This window comes from Galleria mellonella, unplaced genomic scaffold (genome assembly GCF_026898425.1).
Source record: "Galleria mellonella isolate WM207_F2 unplaced genomic scaffold, CSIRO_AGI_GalMel_v1 utg588, whole genome shotgun sequence".
NCBI classification, from domain to species: domain Eukaryota; kingdom Metazoa; phylum Arthropoda; class Insecta; order Lepidoptera; family Pyralidae; genus Galleria; species Galleria mellonella.
Genome location: NW_026442124.1, coordinates 201,732 through 222,117, shown reverse-complemented (window position 1 = coordinate 222,117; position 20,386 = coordinate 201,732). Strand labels below are relative to the sequence as shown.

Sequence of the window (20,386 nt, the reverse complement as noted above, 5' to 3'; positions counted from 1 at the left end):
TAATAGATACCTGTGAATAATTACAGTACAAATAAACTAAAATTTTAATTTTTAAACTTTTTAATTATATTTGAAGCAAATAAGGTCGTTCAGATGTTATGAACTGTATCATCAAATTGAGTAAAGATTCATTACTTCTGGCTACTTGAGCTTTCATAGCTTGTTTGAAATCTTCTTTAACCCCTTTATCAGCACCACGTGTTCCAATCCTTCTTTGACCAAGGTGTTGCTGAGAATTTGGCAATATGTCCAATGCAATATTATTTCCATGCTCATTCCAAATGAAACTAAGTTCTTCCAATATATCTATATGTATAATATATGCTGAAAATAAATGATAATGGAATACACCTTTCTGTCTAATCATATCTAATATCTGAAGAAATATTGCTTCCTCTTGTGGCCAACCCAATTGAATTAATACCAATATATGGCCAATAGTTAAATCAGAATTATTTCCAGTACTCAAGAGAATTCTTATAAGTAAAGTGCAGAAATAGTGCATTATGGCCACTTTTGTCATGGGCATAAAGTGCAAATGTCTATGTTTACCACCAACTATCAAATCTGATTCCAATACTCCTTCTACTGATGGTAACTGTGGTAAAGCTGCTAATATGTTTTCAATACAAGCTGAATATTTCTTTTGAGAATAATTTATAGAAACTCGTACAATACAAGCAGAAAGGTTAGTTGAAGTAGGCGGTGGTGCCATTTCCTCATACTGTCCTCTGTAAAGAGCCAATTCATCAACAAAACCTTCTGACCAAGGTTTAACTTGCAACTGATTAACTAGTTTTGTAAATTCCCGTGAAATAACCTCATCACTATGTAATAGTTCCCAACAATTAGCAGCTGCTTGAAATTGATGTGCTGATACACCTGTAACTTCTACATCACCTTTTCTTCTTTTGGATGGAGGCAAATCTGGATCTGACAGTGCTTCTATTAAAATATGATTGCCTTTCAGAGATCTTTGTTCATGAAGTGATCTTAAAAATAATGTCACACCACAATACAATAACTGACGACAGTCTTCACAGTTTCGTAATGTTATTAACTTCTGAAAATAAGTTTCTTTATTTAAGCTATTATTATAATTAATGAGAAAAGGATCCCATCCCAACTGTCTTCCCAGCAGGTCTAATACTCCATAAAGTCTCTGCCAAGGATCTGTTATGTCATGTTCCGTTTCATCATATACATAAGAATTGTAAAAATCAATAGCTTTTACTAATAAACGTTGAAGAAGTCTTGGTGATTCCAAAGAACTCAGCAAAGGCAATGTCTCCACAACTAATAAACGTGTATAACGATTATCATAGAAAAACTTTTCAGAATTTATCAACGTTTTAACAAGACTGTCCACACCTAACTGTGGAAATTTCTTCAATAATAAAACTAGCAACCTACAATGCTCCATTGTATCATCACTATTTTCAACACTAGTTTTTAAAATAGTTAGTTGGATATCAGGAACAATGTTATCAAACATTTGACTTAGGAAATTAATATCAGTCGATTTAAGAGCATTTGCTATGGCCGATATTTCTGGTAATAAATCAGACATATTCTGCCTTGACAACATTAGAGAACTGAAACATTCTGCTGCTTCTTGGACGTTACCAGATTGCTTTTCCATCAGATACGCCTCAAACTGTATTTTGAAATTGGAAGGAAATAATGTTTTTGCTGTCAACATCCATGCTTTTGCCGAATGAATATTGTACTTTTGGGCTTCCTTAGCTCTTGTAATGATGTAATCTTCATCAGATAACGAAGCGTCTATTGCCGGCATTATTTTAGCAGGTATACCTGTTGAATAAATACACTTTTGAATAACCACTATTTTTATTAGTATACAAACTAAAAATACGTAAATATACTAACAGACTTGTAATTAAATTTATTATAACCAGGCCTGCGCCACTTGAAACAAAATTTTTGTATTAGGAAACTGTGTTCTATTATAGCGAATCATGGTCATCTACAAAAATAGAACTTTATTATAAATAAATACAAAAAAAAAATATTAAAACCGAACTAATTTTATTATTATATATTTTGATAAGTTATGTAGTAATTAGCAAATATATATATATATATATATATATATATATATATATATATATATATATATATATATATATATATATATATATATATATATATATATATATATATATATATATATATATATATATATATATATATATATATATATATATATAAATTTCCAAAATCCATTAGTGCTTTTCCTATTATAGTTTCTTACTATTTATCGGTATGAATTCAATTTTAATTATAAGTATTGATAAATTATGAAGGTAAATAGTACTAAAATTATATACGAATTATTAGTTATTCCATTTGCAATACGCGATTTTTTATTAAATTGTCAGCTTTTAAAATAAGAACAATATTAATCATATTATATGTAATAATAATTCTAATATGCAATACAGACCTATGTTTTTTATATGTACCTACATAAAGGTGAATACATAATTTTTAAGTATATATAAATATATTTTTTCTTTCAGATGCTGTTTATCTTGTTACTATACATATAATTATTAATTAATGCGTCAGAGAAAATTTGCATTACTGACCTATTAAAATATTACAAAATAAAATCTACAAAAATAAAATGAATTAATTAAATGTAAATATTTTTTTCATTGTAAGAAATAGCTAAGTCTTTTACGGTCAGAACTAATACAGATATTTTTAGATAGAAGCCTATACAGATAGTTCCACAAAACTGCGAATATACAATTTATTTCAATGTTGTCTATTAAGAATATTATATTTCATTATCCAAATTTTAAAGATATAAGGTAAGTGTCAACTCTTATAACATAGTGATTACTGCTCTGTGATCAAAAACTACGTACATGTGTCAAACTGACGTTTACAATTGAAAATTTTTTTGTCAGTGACATTGTTTTCGCCAAAGTAACAATAAATAAATAAATGTCAGTGACATTGATATTTTCTTTCAAAAAGATAATCAAATGTCTACTTGCGGTAATTTCAGTTTGTAATTAGTGATAAACCGAGTTAAACATTACTTGATTATAAAAAATACTCATAAAAAATTACATCCTGACATGAGGTTATCCTGACGTGATTCTGACAAGAAAGCGAGTACACTCCTCAACATCATCGCCCGAGGCATGCACTCTTGGACCCCGACGATCCATTACGATAGCCAACGTGCTCCCCACCCTCCCTACCGCGGAATCTTCGCTGAGAGCCCCTGCAAATACACCCGCACATCGCACACACCGTCCTCGTCAAAAAATTACCCAAATTTTCTAAGGTCTGCTGCGCTGTGAGCCAACTAGCAAAAAAAAAACGTCTATCACGCGTATTTAAGTAGCAGCACAGATAATATAATACTATACTAGGTAGTAGGACGGTGGGATGAACTATTAGGTGCTACGGTCAAGATTCAAGCGAAGTTTTGAAAACGCATGCCTGTTAATACATATAGGTGTCTTTTTAAAGAACCAAATTTTTTTCTCCAATCCGGAAAATTATCTTAAATACGCCAATGACTTACTTTTAATAAAATTAACATAATGTACTATTTACATTGTAATATTTCATTTAATAATTAAGGAAATTTAAACAATTATAATCACGAAAATGAATCTTACTATAAATAGACGAGTACTGAAATGTGTACCACGAATTACATACTGAAATTAATTTTGTATAAGAGTACTTGAATACTTAAGATTAAATTATTTGAATCTTAAGTGCCTACTCGAGTACTTCTATAATTATCGAATACTTATGTATTCAGGTAGCTTGAAACGGTTTTTTTAATAGGTGAAAATGGTAACCCTTCCTACGCCGCCTCCCCTACCCTCCTACAGGTCAGTTAGCCCATCGTGACGAATTAACAATAAATTAGTCCAGATAGTTTCCAGGGGGAACCGCGTGTAGGTCGACCTGATAGGATACATTAATAGCAATGGGAACTAACCTCCTCATTACTAACAATCCCTTCCCCCAGCTAGCTAGCATTAGTGTAGTACAAAAAAAAAGTAGTCTCAAGACTACCTTTTTTTCTAGTCTCTCTGTTTCTGAATTAGTCTGTACTTTTACTTCAAATCCGTCAGAACTAAGTACCTGTTTTGTTTTCAATAGATTTCATGTTTTCTAAATGTGGTTCTTAAAATATGTCTCCTTTTCTATTGTAGTAAATTAATATATAAACTAATAATATAAATAAAATGGATATGAGGACTTTCAATGAACTAGCGTTATACGATGACTACGCGATTGCAGAACTTGTTCCTGACCATATTCTCGAAAATATTTTTTCATATCTCAATCTGAGAGATCTTTTAAATTGTTCTTTGGTGTGCAAGAGCTGGTATAGAATTCTTAGTGACGAAAATAATGATGTGTGGAGATTACATTGCATTAAAAGATTAGCTGAAGAAGTACTGAAATCTGATTTACTTTCAACAATAACTACTTACAAGTCTAAACTGAGAGCATTTTTTCACGCTTGGAATCCACATGATTGCTCAAGAAATATATATGTTAAGCCAAACGGATTCACGTTACACAGGTTTAAATTGCTATAGTAACAATATAATAATTGCAGTAAATTTTAGTAAAGTATGGATGTATAGCATTTTATAACAGTTAAATCAGTTTATCACTTTATGAATTTACTGGCTTTTACACACGATTTTGTCCCCATGGCTGTATGTACACTGACCACGTTTAAAAGTACTCCATGCCCTTCTCCATCTCACATATCCATCTTAGCACCTTAATCAATCACTGAAATTTGGTATATATCTATATTCCCAATTTCAGTGATTCATTAAGACACTAAGGCATAACAAACAACCTTACTTTTATATTTTAATATTATAAGCCTTTATCGGGAATAAAAAGTAGCTTATATTCTCTATTTATATAGTACCTGTATATCTAATTACATAGTGATCAGTTAACTAGTTAAAGCATTAAGAGGTAACAAACAAACTATGAAACTGTCACATGAAATTTATTAGGATTAAAAATATTATAATGATGTATTGGCACTATTTTAATACTGAATGTTAGGAATAAAATTAAAAAGTGATCACATTAATATATGACACTAGTTTATTTTTCCACTACACACTAGTTTATTTACAGATATCCAAATTATAGCAATGAAGTTAATTCTGAGGTAATATTTCTCTAAACCTATCTTTCAATGGATGTTTGATAGTGTTGCAAATTTACTATTTTATAAACCATCATACCTTATATTTATTAGAAATATAACTGAAATTGGAATAAACATTTTGTTGTGACTCAAATTGAAATTTTATGTTTAAAAATAAGGTTAGAGAAATTAACCTCAGAGTTGACCCCAATCTCTGCTTATCTGTCAATTTTCAAACATAAAAGAGGCTTTATATTATCTTCATATTGTTCTATTTTTTAGAACAATATGAAGTTTTTTGTTTATAGAAAATAAATAATATTAGAAGTGGTCATCCTGACTATAGTTATTCTGCTGATTCTGAATAATTTGATCATGCCATTATCTTCCAGAGTTCAAGGTTATACAAGTTTGATTTAACTCAAAAAAAAATTATCCTATTTAAAAAAACATTGTGTATTGCAGAAATCCTGTAGCACAAAGTACTGATGCTTGTAGAGGAAAAATTGGATTTTATCATGGCCGCCATGCTTGGGAAGTAATATGGGAAGGGCCTTTAGGCACAGTGGCTGTAGTTGGCATATCAACAAAAGATGCTCCTCTCCAATGTCAAGGATATGTTGGATTACTTGGCTCAGATGAACAAAGTTGGGGATGGAATTTAGTTGATAACCACTTATTACATAATGGGGATACACAAGGGCACTATCCACTTCTAAATAACTGCCCTAAATACCAAGTAAGGATTTATTATTTGTTATTTATATATACACCAGGAGTTTTAAATTACATAAAAAGATTTAGTGGCACATGCGGGAAAGGTACACTAATGAATATGTGTAATTGAATATTTTGTATTTTCAAATATAACCAAGATATTTAATGTTGTTTTGTAGCGAAAGTCCTGATAAATGTATGGCTACATAACACAATTTACTATGAATCTACGCTATGAAAGCGGGTAATGTTACTATCCGGCTGCAAGGCGCGAATGCATCTTGTACTACTTACGTACCTAGTACCTATGCCTACGCGGTAAATAGACATAAAACTACTACATAAGACTACATAAAAAAGAAGTAAGAAAAAAATACTTGTGTAAAATAAACTAAAATACTTTATTTTAGCATTCAAACTTTCCCTTCATACTTAACTGGGCTTAGGACCTGCAGAATTATTTTATTAATACATGGAATAGAAATCAAAGAAAATAATTAGGGCGTATTTGAAAAGTTTTAATCAGCTATTTACAGTGATTAAGATTAGAATTAAGTACAACCGACTAGGAGAGTGTCTACTTACAGTCTACAGATATTTCAATGATTGTTTGAAATGTCCGCTTCCGTTGTCGATACACTCACGCGCACGTTTTATTAAATTGATTTTTAAAGACAATAATATCGTTCTTTGTTGTTTAATTTCATCAAAAGCGTCTATTATTCACTGTTTCAATATTGCACTGAAATTTATTATTTGTCAAAAACACAAAGTTACAAACACATATATTTATGTGTTTATTTTTTTCTTGCATATATTGTATCGGTATCGAGTGTACAAAATTTTTTTATGGTAATTAAAAACTATTAGTGTATATGGGACTACTCACACTTATTCAGCTCCATTCGCGTTTCGCTGAACGATGTTGGTCACGCTTATACAGCTCTGCTTCTATCAGCCGCGTACGGCGTCGTAAGAATGAGAAAAGCCGTCATAGCATGTTATCTTCGCTGAAACGTTTGTCTACTGCGTACGGCTGCATTTCGTAAAAATAAAATAATTATACTTATTATAAAATACGTTCTGCACTCTTTAATCCTTGTGTGCATAACGATTACGCAATAATAAATCAAATCAATGCAGAAACAACGGTCGCAACTTGTCGACAAGGAGTCGCGAAACATCCCTGTAAAGAGCTGTTTCGCCGCGTTCGACGGTGAATGCGACGGAACAGCGCTGAACGTTCTCTATAGCATCCGCATGATAAATACACATTTATCTTCATTTTATACTGGATTGCCGCGAAAGCAAGATAGACGTGGAAAACTGAATCATCCATTCAATTCGTACACATCTCCATACAAAATCGTTGTTTTCTGTGTACAAATGCTGAATAGAGCTGAATAAGTGTGTGTAGTCTCTATATATATTTTGTTTGATATAAAGATAAAAATTTTAAGTAATCTGAAACAAATTATTTTAAACTTTGACTGTCTAGTTTGGCTATTTGGCCAAGTCTAGCCAAGTAAGGTTCATCTTGACCAAAGTTTCCTAGTTTGGTCACTTAAATCGAGTTTAGTATAGTTTAATTTAATGTATTTAAGTTTGGCCAAATTTGATCATGTTTGGGCAAGTATGGTATAGTTTGGTTTAATTTTTTTTTTCATCTTGAATTTAAATTAATCATTAATTTTTATAATATACAATATCAAAAAGTCAATAATCTATATCGCCTAAATAAAATATTTGCATTCAAAACTTTATAAAAATTCAAAAAATGACAATTTTTTAAATTTGAAAGACAATTTTTTTTAGAAAAAACATTCATATCGAAAACGTGAAAACAGAAATACTAAAATTCAGAATTTCCTTTTGATGTCTGTTAAAATATATGTTACAACCCTGCAATGAAAGTGGCATGACAACATTTCTATGATAAAGATCCTTTCACTGTGCTATAATTATAATATTAGCACAGTGTGTTTGTTACCTCATGATGCCTTTATAGTTTAATCAACTGTCACAAAATTTAATAAACAATATTTCTTATGGAGAAGGAAGGCTTTTTCTCCTTAAAAAAGTAGTTGATTAATTTTTACCCATTATTGTTTTGGATGCTCCTTTTCTATAGTGTATTTATTGATATCGGCTTATTGTTATTGTGCATATTGTTACACACATTGTTTTTAAACATTGTACGTAGCTAAACTTTCACCTCATTTAATACCATTATACCTATAATTTGCAGGTCGGTGAGCGAATTAGGGTGATATTGGATTGTGAAGATAACACCTTATCATTTGAAAGAAATTATGAATTTTTAGGAGTTGCATTCAAAGGTAACAAATGATAAAATTATTTATACTTATTATAATAAAACTAATAACCCTTTGCTCGAATGGGTTTCTTACAGAAAATATAAAATAGCCTATGTTATTCAGAGGAGTTGTAGCTTTCGATAAAATTAGTTGAGTAGTTTTTGAGCTAAATCATAATAAACAAAAAATCAATCGTCTTTCCCCGTTATACAAAATATAACGCGTACGAGTAGTTTGGCGTGCACAAACATATAGACAGATGGACAAATTTTCTAAAAATTATTGTTTTGGCATCTATTTAAAATTTCGCATATTAATTTTTTATTAAACATCTCCCATATACAGACATCGTCTAGTTACAATTTTACTCATATTACTAGATAAAATAATATTACAATACTATACATACTATTTTATAATTATTTCAGGCCTTCCAAATAAGAAATTATATCCTACGGTGTCTGCTGTATATGGAAATACTGAAGTATCTATGGTTTATCTGGGCCCACCAGTGGATGGCTGATAGTAAATGGTGTCTAGAAAAATGTCAATTTCTAGTCCAAAACTCAGTGATACTGATAGATAATGTTATTTATTCTAAAGCTTTTAATTTCTTTTGTAATAGCACTTTTGTGTACTATGGAGATAAAGTATATTATAAAAGAAGTTTAACTGCTTAGTGATGGTTAATTGTTAAGAACAAATGACATAATCAGACTGATCAGCTAAATTTTTTGTTGGCTGTGGTTTAATTGTATCTAGGTACTTATTATTTTTATTATTATTTTAAAATCTTATATATACACTATTATTACAATGGTTTTAATGTATTTTTGTTTATAACATAAACTTTAGGTATGTTATCTATACATAGGAAAACATTTCTTACATGTTATATAATTAAAATTATTTTTATTATTGTCACAGTAAGTTCTTATACATACCCATTTTAAAATATTTCTTTTGAAACTTTATTTTTATTTCACTGTGATTAATCTGATAAAAAGATTATAATCCTATTAATATTATAAATGTGGAAATTTGTGAAGATGTTTGTATGTTTATTATTTTATCACACTAAAATGGTTGAACGGATTTATATGAAATTTGTACACGGGTAGGTTATATCCGAACTTAAAACACAGGATACTTTATATACTTTACACGGGCAAAGTCGTGGGAAACAGCTAGTTGTTATATAAAATTTACATAATCTCACATTCCTCTGAGGTAAGAAGAAAGTATATCGACATCTCGATTACTAGTAGATTTACACCCTTATCCGTTACTTTTGTATTATTGATGAACTTCATGTCAACTTTCTGTTAATTTTCATCTAAATATGTTCAGTGCTTTGGCCTAATACTAATCATGTGATATACCTTCCAAAATATGGAGAAATCCACAATCAATTAATGTATTGAATAATATTACATTCCGATACCATCAGTACTTGTTAGACGTCTTCTGCTTACTTGCAGTTACACCAGGAAAAATTCTCTTAGATGGCAAATTTTACTATCTTTTCGTAAAGTATAACAGAGCTATAATAGATGCTAATTTTGTGTTGTAATTATGCTTTAATGAAAATTAAGAGTTATTTGCAGATAAAAGTTATAAGATAAAAATTTTTACAAGTAACACTACATACGTTTTACACCTGAAGATATAAAAAAGTGCCTATGCACCTGGTATATACTAATGTATCTTGCATTGTTAAAATACCAGAGATAGCTCGTCAATCTACACGTAGTGTTAGGTTAATTGTAATATTTATTAATCTTTTGTTTTGTTGATGATATTTTTATAGCTTATTCCTGTTTGTAAATATATTTACATTATTCTAAGTACATAAGTTCTAACACTTGCTACTGTTAATCATGTGGATGTGGCCTCTTCTGACGTTATTTAAACCGTTTGTTTAATGATATAATAGATAACAAAAACAGATTCATGGGTCTAATGTAATTTTATTATTCAATTATAATAACAAGCATACGTAACAGTAATAAACTCTAGTTTCGTATTACAAAAGCTATTTATTGCTTCGATAGGAAATTCCCTGTTGCACTAAATCTTTCAGAATATACAATCTTGACATTTTGTAAATAATAACTTTTTTTATCGGAATAGATATACTTATGGATTGGTCCCATAGAATTTTTTTATCAAAATCGATTCAATAGTTCTTAAAATAATTAGTTTTGTTACAATTGAAGTCTGTTTTTTTTGTGGGACACCATCTTTAGTTATGGGCTTAAATTTTCTTTAGAAACTGAAATATGTAAAATAAATTAGTTTCCGATGAACCTAATTTAGAATAAAAAATTGACACAATTTACTATTATTTAGATACCAATCGGGGTCAGTTGTATTATATATAATTTTGTGTAGAATTTGTTATTTTTACGAAACTACTTGTACCCGCAATAAAATGAAGATTTTTACTAAATTTACAGTTTAATTTTGTCCTGTCGGGTGGTATCGTTACGTTATGCACTTACGCAAGAATTAAGCACTACCTAATTGTTACTATATTACAGAAATATTAAGTTGTCTAAGTATTATGTTTTAGAATAAGTGAGGAATATTTTTGCAAATGCTATACGATATACTTGTAATTTTTATTATACAAGCAAATATAATTTATGCTGAGGTTCTAAATATCTGTGTAGCTAAAAAAATATTAGTCATCGTATTAAAATGAATCAAAGAATTAAAATGATATACGGTGTAATTTGTAAAACGTTAAATTTGACATGATGATTAGCATTTGCACAGATTGGATCTAAAAACATCCAAAATTATATTTTCTTTCTTTCATTGTGACATTTGGGGTAAATTGTTTCATAAATAATTGCTTGTACCTATAAATTTCGGCTTCTCATATCGAGAGTAGGCATAAAAAATAAAATTATAATAAGTAAATTATGGCATTTGTATTTGCTATTGAGCAGCATTTAGTTTATCTGTTTTATTTAGTATATCTAAAAATATTCTCTAGACAGTTTTATAAAAATTTTATTTCACTGGTTTCAACATTGAATTCTGAATAAGGAGTTCTTTTATTAATAAAAATACATAGACACTGCGAATTTTAATTGCGCATTTTTTCCATTGTTGTAGAACGTGGTAAGGCCCGTTTCAATAATCCTATTATAAATGCGAAAGTTTGGAGGAATTTATGGATGGATGTTTATTACTCTTTCATACAAAAACTACATAACGGATTTGTATGAAATACGGTTAGATTACATCCTAACTTAGCACACAGGATATTTTATGTACTTATTGACTTACCCGAGATACAGCTAGTCTAACTATTAACTCATAAACCTTGGTCATCAGGAATAACAAAGCATGAAAACTACCATTAGTATCGCAGAGTATTTTATAGTGTCCATGATGCTGTTCATGTCCATAGGCGACGATTACCACTTTCCATGAAGTGGACCGTCAGTTTGTTTGCCATTCTAAGTTGTATAATAAAAACTATATGAAGCTACACGCGCTATTGAAAATAATTTTAAATACGTCTGCAGAAACCTAAAAAACTAGAAAGTTAGATAATTAGTGGTCTGAGACTGGTAAAATAAGGAACCTCTACTTATTCTTATTTCAATATAAAACAATTCTACAGGCCTTTAATTAAATAATGTTATATCAAACACTGTTTCAACCATAGACATACCAAACATACAATATAAGGTTTCAAAATAGAAGGCTGTTTTAGAGCAAAAAGGCAAAGCAAAATATAATAAAACACATTTAGTTATTTATTTTTTATTTCAGTAATTTAAGACAATATTCAAGGCTATTTCTTTACAGATTTAATTTTCATAACGAGTCAAGTTATAGGTATATAAATGAATATTATTATGGTATTATTCTCTGTAAGCGTACAATTATTTTAAAAATCAATGTTGTTATATTATTAACATTTAAAAATAAATTTAAATTAAATAAAGCGGTAGTGCAAATGACGACAGCACTGACTCCGCGGTAAACATGTGGAATTATATTCCGCATATTTGGAATATTTTTTTAATCGCAAAAATATTACAATATGATGCTCATATTTTATATAAATATCCGATTACTAGGTGATTTGGCTCTACATATTATGTTCGTTTACTAATGAATATTTACTATGGACACGGCTCAGTATTACTGTGTACATACATACAGGCTATAGGTACTTACTAAGCGCACGTGTAATACAGAATCATCCGTTACTATTTACTTGTGTTAATTATATTTACTTGCCCTAATATATAGCTGTTTTCTGCATGAGAAGCTTCAAATATTAATTTGGAAAATGTAAAGTTCCTACAGCTGCTGGTTCCTGGATGGAGGATTTAAACCCATGTCTTGCAGCGACTAATATTTAAGGTTTCCAAATATGATCACGTATGTTCGGTAACAGTCTTGTACTTTATACACATAAAACCTATAGAGGTGTAATCTGGCAAGGTCGACATCACATATTATGATTTCCAACATATTAAATAAACATGACCCTGCCAGAAAATAAACTTATGACACTTTTCTGAATAAATACATATTAGCCCCAGTTGCTTTCTATCATATTGGTTAGTAAAAAGTATGGTCTCTGATAGTGCTTACTATCGGGCTTAGTAGATGCATTATAACATATTTATGAATTACATAGATCAAACTAAGCACACGACTTTTCACAAGTGATCTTATATTTGGTGAATAGAGAATAGATAATTAAAAATAATTAGGATTTTAACATAGACTTTCTTATAATATGACCGCTAACGTGTGTGTCCCTCCTGATAGTTTATCTAAAATATTCTATCATTTACAATGCTAGTGGCAGGCAAGAACATTTGAAAGTGGCTTGTTTTTGAAAAGTATGTACACTTTGTGGCACGTGTGCAAATGTACGTATTACGAATACTATCCGGAGCAGTGGACCGTGAAATGGCGCCGTATAGGAGTATGGATTAAAATCAACAGATTATTAGATCAAACTACGTCGATTTTTTGTGAATAAGTATTATAAGATAATCTAAGTATATTTACATAATTATATTAGTGAATATACAAACAGTAGATAGGTCAAAACGTTTGTTTTTCAAACAAGATAACAAATCACTTATTTCATATACCTAGGTAGATAGGTAACTAGGAAATAGTATGTCAATATTTATTAAGTAAGCAATAACTTCTTATTTGTCCAATAATTCTTTTAATCGTGTACACAAACAGTAAGACATTATATTGTATTATGAAGTATCTAAAGAAATTCAAAATGATGAATTTATTTTAAAATCTACCCATGTGATACTTTTACATGCAGTACTTTATTTAAATATTATTGACGCCTATATAGTGTACTCATATAGGCAGCCTGTATTTGTATAAGTGGAACGACTCATAAAACACAAAAATTATTTATGTAATATACCGTTAATATATAATTACACTCCAGTAAGACCTGTTTACGATCCAGGCCTAGTAAAATACGAATAAGTTATGCCCAATCAGGGCTGTAGGAATCCTTTGAAAGTACAATATAATAATTATAGCTATAGATGGTATTCTATTTTCACATAAAATAAAACACCTGCAAAGATAATACAAACTGAAATATTTTTACACATAAAATATTTTTCAATTTTAACATTGCATATGAAATCCGTATACGTAAATTCATACAATAAATAGAGTATTACGCAGGTTTATTATATAACACTTGTTTTAAAAAGCAATGAAAAATTTAGAGTATTTGAATTTTAGTTCAAAACTGCGAGATAATTTGACAAAACTGCATATAGGGACACTACTTCGGTCAGATAGCACTTTGCTAGTTATAGAAAATATTTTAGTTTCACTGATAGAACACTCCCTTGAAAAGATGCCAACAATATTGGGTTCACCTATATACATGAAATGACATTTAGGTACGTACCCAGCTAGGTGATTAGATTGTTCTTTCAAATTATCGGTAATGTCAAATAATCTATTATACAATTAATTATGCAGATATTTTATAGTCAACAGTACGTCCAACAGTAGGTTAGTCGTTAAATCTGATAGTCTAAGCATAGGACAAGTATAAATACGAATAATAAGAATAATAGAGATAAAACTGCTATCCAGTATCAGAGTGGACAGTAAATTTAAGCGATTACCGATTATTCAAAAACATTAACACATTTATTTCCAAGGTGGGGTCCGGCCCCTAATAAAACGCATATGTACTCAGACATGTCGTTGCGTATATATGAAAGCTCACCATAGGTCCTTAGGTGGCCAATAGACAATTCTTATTTGACCATAGTGTTAGTCCTATTTTAAATTTGTTTACAATCGAAGTTGACGTTTTTATTCGTGGAGCAAAAAAACTGCTTTTGCAAAACGAAATATACGTAATTACAAGTTGTGCCGCGTGTGGCGCGAAACTTTTTATGATTAAACCTTGCAACTTGTCGAATCTCCGATATGCGGTCAAATGACTATGCGTTAATATAATAATACATTTTTAGTTGTTCTATTTACTTCATGTAAGCGGTATAAATATTAATTAAGTTAGGCCAGGTCACAGCAGGTCCCAATATAAAGGCGAAGTCACAATGGCCACACTTCCTTGCTGTTTTGGTTTAAAGCGACATTATGGAAATTATTTTGTTATAAAATATGTAATAAGAATTCGTAATTACAAATAAATTAATTCAATAATTATTAACACACGGTGCATTTGTTAATTTTCATAAAAAAAAATGTAGTCCTTTTTTCTTACTGCATCGAAAGAAACTTTGTCTATTAAAATATTCTTCCAAGCAAGTAAAATAATTAGGTAGATATTAATTATAGTGTTTATAAAATAGGTATTTATCTTATTTGGTAAACAAATTTGGCATGTTTTTAACGAAATTAGTAATTTAATATGAAATATAGACACAAAAATAATAATGCATAATGTAAAAACCATTATATTCTAGCCATTTTTTTTAAATTTTATTGATCGTTGTTTCAGTTAAAAAGAAACATGTCAATTTGTTTAACGAATAAGTAACAAAAATATAATAGCAGGCACTAAACAATGTGGCTGTACAATTACTTTTATTAGAAATGCAATTATTATGGTTACTACCATGCCTTTCATTAATTTACATAAATATTCATTTTTATATATAAATCATACGTACAGTTATAATTACCTAATAGTGAATTTCTATATAAAAACATTTAATAAGACTACTTTAATTGACGAAATGTTTTTTTTTTTCACTACAAAAACAAGTTCTTACTGTATTTGTTATAATGTAAAATAATGGTTTTAATTGTACTTACCTATGTAACTAAATACAATTAAATACAGTGGCTATTTGTTATCGATTGAGATCCGATCAATGTGTAAATTACACAGATCGATACTTAAGTCCGAATAAAGTTTTCAATTATCTACAGGGATGATTTTTACAAGTAGATAGGTAGGTATACGGCCACTTTTATTTCTTGAATTTATACATATTTCTGCCCTAATTACATCATTTACAATATTCAAACAATGTTATAAATATTATTCGATTATTAGATCGAATATAATTTAGAAATCGATCGACAGATAACTTTCCAGTACAATAAACTACAGTAAAATTACAAAAATAACGACTTAAAAAAGCTTTTGAAAGTAATGAATTTGAATGACTGGTAACTAAATATTTGTATTGGCAATATATTCTGTTAGGTTGACCTTTACGCAATCAGTCTGGGAACCATAGTAATTAGTTCCTAATGAATTCAATACGGTGGGCCAAGTGACCTGACTCTTTTTTATTAATATCTGATAATGAAATACACCAGTGAGAGATGATAGTTTTTTTGTATACCATGTGGATGGCAAACAAGCATACTGTAAGCAAGTCCATCTGATGGTAAATGGTCACTGCAGCCGCATGGACGTCCGCAACACTAGAGGTGTAACATGAGCGTTGCCGACCCTAAAGAAATCTTAATACACCTTTCTTGAGGATCCCCATACTGTAGTCTCTAAAGAAAACTGGACAGAAAGCTCATAGCCAGGGCGTTCGCTAGAGAAAACTTTTCTTAAATCGCACTGTACGCAACCATTTTAATTGTAGCGCATGAGGAACAATTTCGACGCGACGAAAGAAAGTGGCTAGGAGTATCATTTCGATCAATTTCTCTGAACAATTGGTCCGTATTATTTGATTGATTAGTATCAGTAGTTAAATAAAAGGATTAGAACCGTCAGTACTTTATATTCATCTATCATCTAACACTGTTGCCTCGCTAATGGTAACCAATAACGCAAGCGGAATTACCATTGTACTGACATCCATTAAAAAAAGCGCGTATTTTGTCAGCATTTGCATTTGTATACCTACAGTGGATTGTCTTCTTAAGTTATTCATTATTCTTACGATAAATACCTAATGAATAAACAATAGAGCGTGGATATATGTATGTAGATATGTTAACAGAAGTGCAAAGGTCGTTATTTTATCATAGTCACTGAATAGTAACCACTAAAAATAAAGAAGATACCTATGGATTTTTTTAACGATGAAAATTGAATGGTATTCACGACTGCGCTATTGGTTAAGTGAGGATGAGGTTGTTTCATACTGGTTATGAATCAACCTCATCCTCACTTATTAATTAATCACGAACAAGAAAATCGATCTAAAAAAAGTTAAATCGGTCTGAAAACAAAGTAATAGAGTCGCTAGACTACTAATAAGCCCGAAATAGGTGATTACCAGTTACTGGAAGAAATAGATGGTAAATTAGTACAGTAAGCTAGTAAAAGTTCCGTAATTACATACCTACCATAAGGGATTAAATTAAGAACATTTCACATTGTGATCATGATGAATTGAACAATTTTGAATATTTCTGATTATTTAAAAACAACCTAGTCAAGCAATAACATCAATGTCTTGATGGTAGTAATGTAAGATGAACGTACCTAGTTTAAATATGTATAAAGGAACGCATCTTAATTGACAGATGACATTAGTTAACATGTATGTACTAGCGGATCTTCCGGTTGCTTTCTCACCTTTGTTCATTCTCTTGATGTTAATAAATATGTTTGCAATTAATTAAGTTTTATTTAAATATAACATGGCGCAGTCGTAGCGGTATTCGAAGTAGTAGTCATGGTTGAAGTTGCAATTATCGTATTCAAAGTGTAAACGATATTGTATCAAGTATTAAATATCGTAAAGAAGTTTTTCAGCCAAGCAGACGCCATCATGGAAGGATCGGTTAAATTGCCTCCAAATTTCGACATAAGATCGCCTAATGCTCAGAGTGGAAGGTATGGATACAGGCATTCGAGGATTATTTAGTGAGCATTGGAAAAGATGACTCGCAGGACAAAGTAAAATTATCACTTTTGCGTAATATGATGGGAATCGAATCTGCAAGATTGCTACATACATTGCCGATTACGGAAACAGAATCGCAAGTCTATGCAAATGTTATAAGAGCTATTTTTATGTAAGTCCAAGAGCAAATCAAGTATTTGAAAGATATAAATTTAATGAAAGGAAACAAAAAGAAGGCGAAAGTTTTCATAATTTTCTCACAGATTTAAAACAGCTGCTTGCTAATTGTTCGTATAAAAATGTAGAAGGACAAGAATCATTAGAGGATATTAAGAGATAAAATAGTGCAAGGCATATACGACAAGTCTGGAATCTCTACTAAGAATAGACAATTTAACACTTGAGAAGGCAACCAACTTTTGTCGTACAAGTGAAATTAGTAAAAAGCAGGCAAAAGAGATGAATCCAAATATAGAAATAGATATAGTGAAGAAAAGAAATAGTTTAAAACAGAAGGAAAAGGAAGTATATCAAGGAAATAAAGAAGTATATAATGGGAAACAGAAAAATAAAGGAAGGCAGCATGCATATCAAGAAAATAAAACAAAATATATAGAAAAATTTAATTGTAGGCGCTGTAAGAGAAACCACGGTCCGAGGGAGTGTCCAGCCTTTGGGCAGAGATGTCATAAATGTGGATTAAAGAATCACTTTGCAGTTAGTTGTAATGTGAAGAAAAAGGTACAAAATGTAGATTGTAATTCTGACAGTGACTCTAATTCTAAATTGTATTGTTGCAGTATAACGAAAACAAAGTAAAAGGTAATAAAAAGACACACTGGACAGAGAACATTTTAATTGAGAACAGGTATGTAAACTGTAGATTAGATACCGGGGCAGATGTGAGTATAATGCCATTAAATATATATAAGTCACTAGGAAGTAATATTGAACTTAGGAAATGTAACCAAAGTTTAGAGGCCTTTCAAGGCTCCACAATTAAACCAGTGGGTATGGTAAATTTACACTGTAAATATAAAGCAATTGAATGTTATGAAGATTTCATGGTAGTTGACTGTAAATCAATGTTACTAGGATTACCAGGTTGTATTGCATTGAATTTAGTTAAAAGAATTAATACAGTAAATTTAAATTGTAATGATGAGAAATTTAAGTTTATACAAGAAAATATGGAAATTTTTGAAGGTCATGTAAATTTTCAAACCAGTGGATATTCCTACATTACCACATGAGCAAATTTGTCATGCGGCACCTAAGATACCAAATAAATTATATAATCCTTTGAAGTGTGAATTGAATAGGTTAGTTAAGAGGAAAGCTATCACTAAAGTTGAAGAGATAAGTTCAGAAGCATGTATAAATAGGCTAGTTTTAGTAGAAAAACCTAATGGAAATATAAGATTGTGTTTAGATCCCAGTGAGTTAAATAAAAAAATAATTAGAAAACCCCAAGTATTATTAACTGTAGATGAGATAGCATGTAAAGTAAAAGGTAAAAAGTATTTTTCAGTTTTTGATTTATCGGAAGGATTTCATCATGTGACACTAACAGAAAGTGCATCATGGAAATGTTGTTTTGCGACACCTTTTGGAGTGTATAGATACTTAGTTTTACCGTATGGTCTTTCAAATTCACCTGATGTATTTCAAGATCAAATTCAAAATTACTTTGGCGATATACCTAATGTAATAACATGGTTCGATGACTTACTAGTTATGGGAGAAACTGAGGAAGCTCATGATAAAACTGTTAGGGAAGTTATTAAACGTGCAAAACAAATAAAAGCTAAATTTAATAAAGACAAGTTGCAATATAAGTTAAAAGAAATTAAATATATAGGACAAATATTCAGTGAAAAGGGTATGGAAATGGACAAGGATAGAGTCAAATCTTTATTAAGTCTAGAAGCTCTAGAAATATAGCTGAGTTAAGAAGAATTATAGGGTCATTCAATTATGTTAGAAGATATGTACCAGAAATGGCTGAGCTTATGGCTCCATTATGTCAATTATTGAAAAAAGATGTTTTATTTCAGTGGTTACCAATACATGATAAAAATTTTTCAGAGCTCAAAAAGAAAGTTTCAGAGGCTCCAGCTTTGAGTGCTTTTGATTCTAAAAAGGAAATTATAATGCAGTGTGATGCATCTCAGAATGGAATAGGTAGTTGTTTGTTTCAAAAAGATAACAATAACTGTTTAAGATTAGTAGCTTGTGTATCCAGAACAATGAACAATTGTGAATTAAACTATAGTCAAACGGAAAAGGAATTATTAGCTATTTATTTTGGTACACAAAAATTCCATAAATATATATATGGTGCTAAAAATATTCAGGTACAAACAGATCACAAACCATTGATTTCAATTATTAAAAAGCCTATTACTAAAGTAGGATCTCCAAGGCTTAGACGTTTGTGTCTTAAATTATTAAATTATAGATTAAATCTTAATTATATACCAGGTAAAGACATTCATTTTGCAGACATGTTATCTAGATGTAGTATGAAAACAACAGAGAAGGACTATGAAATGTTAGACATGGTTCATTCAGTTTCATTGCATTTGCCTATGAGTAGTGAAAGAAAGTCTGAGTTCAGATCTGAGACTAGCAAAGATAAAGTGTTATCTGAAATTATAAAATATTATTATCAAGGATGGCCTGAAGAAAATAAATTGTTAAAAGAATGTAAACCATATTTTAAATTTAAAGAGGATATCTATGTAGAATCAGGTTTAGTGTTCTATACTAACAAAATTATTGTTCCTAAATCTTTACAATTATATGTATTAAATTTAGTTCATTCTGGTCAC

General features: G+C 30.0%; 2 protein-coding genes across 2 annotated transcripts; one reads left to right on the top strand and one right to left on the bottom strand.

Annotated features, from left to right (window-relative positions):
* Positions 1–42: 42 nt before the first annotated feature.
* LOC113516770 (integrator complex subunit 10) lies at positions 43–1,991 on the bottom strand. Its single transcript, XM_052899579.1, has 2 exons — positions 1,891–1,991; positions 43–1,815 (listed from the first exon to the last, which is right to left on the bottom strand). The coding sequence occupies exon 2, from the start codon at positions 1,796–1,798 to the stop codon at positions 65–67; it is 1,734 nt and encodes a 577-aa protein (XP_052755539.1). The 5' UTR covers positions 1,799–1,815; positions 1,891–1,991; the 3' UTR covers positions 43–64.
* Positions 1,992–4,103: 2,112 nt separating this feature from the next.
* Positions 4,104–11,321, top strand: LOC113516964 (F-box/SPRY domain-containing protein 1). The gene is made up of 4 exons (XM_026901473.3): positions 4,104–4,591; positions 5,651–5,924; positions 8,151–8,241; positions 8,649–11,321. Exons 1-4 carry the CDS (start codon positions 4,248–4,250, stop codon positions 8,741–8,743), a joined length of 804 nt encoding a protein of 267 aa, XP_026757274.1. The 5' UTR covers positions 4,104–4,247; the 3' UTR covers positions 8,744–11,321.
* The last annotated feature ends 9,065 nt before the right edge of the window (positions 11,322–20,386 follow it).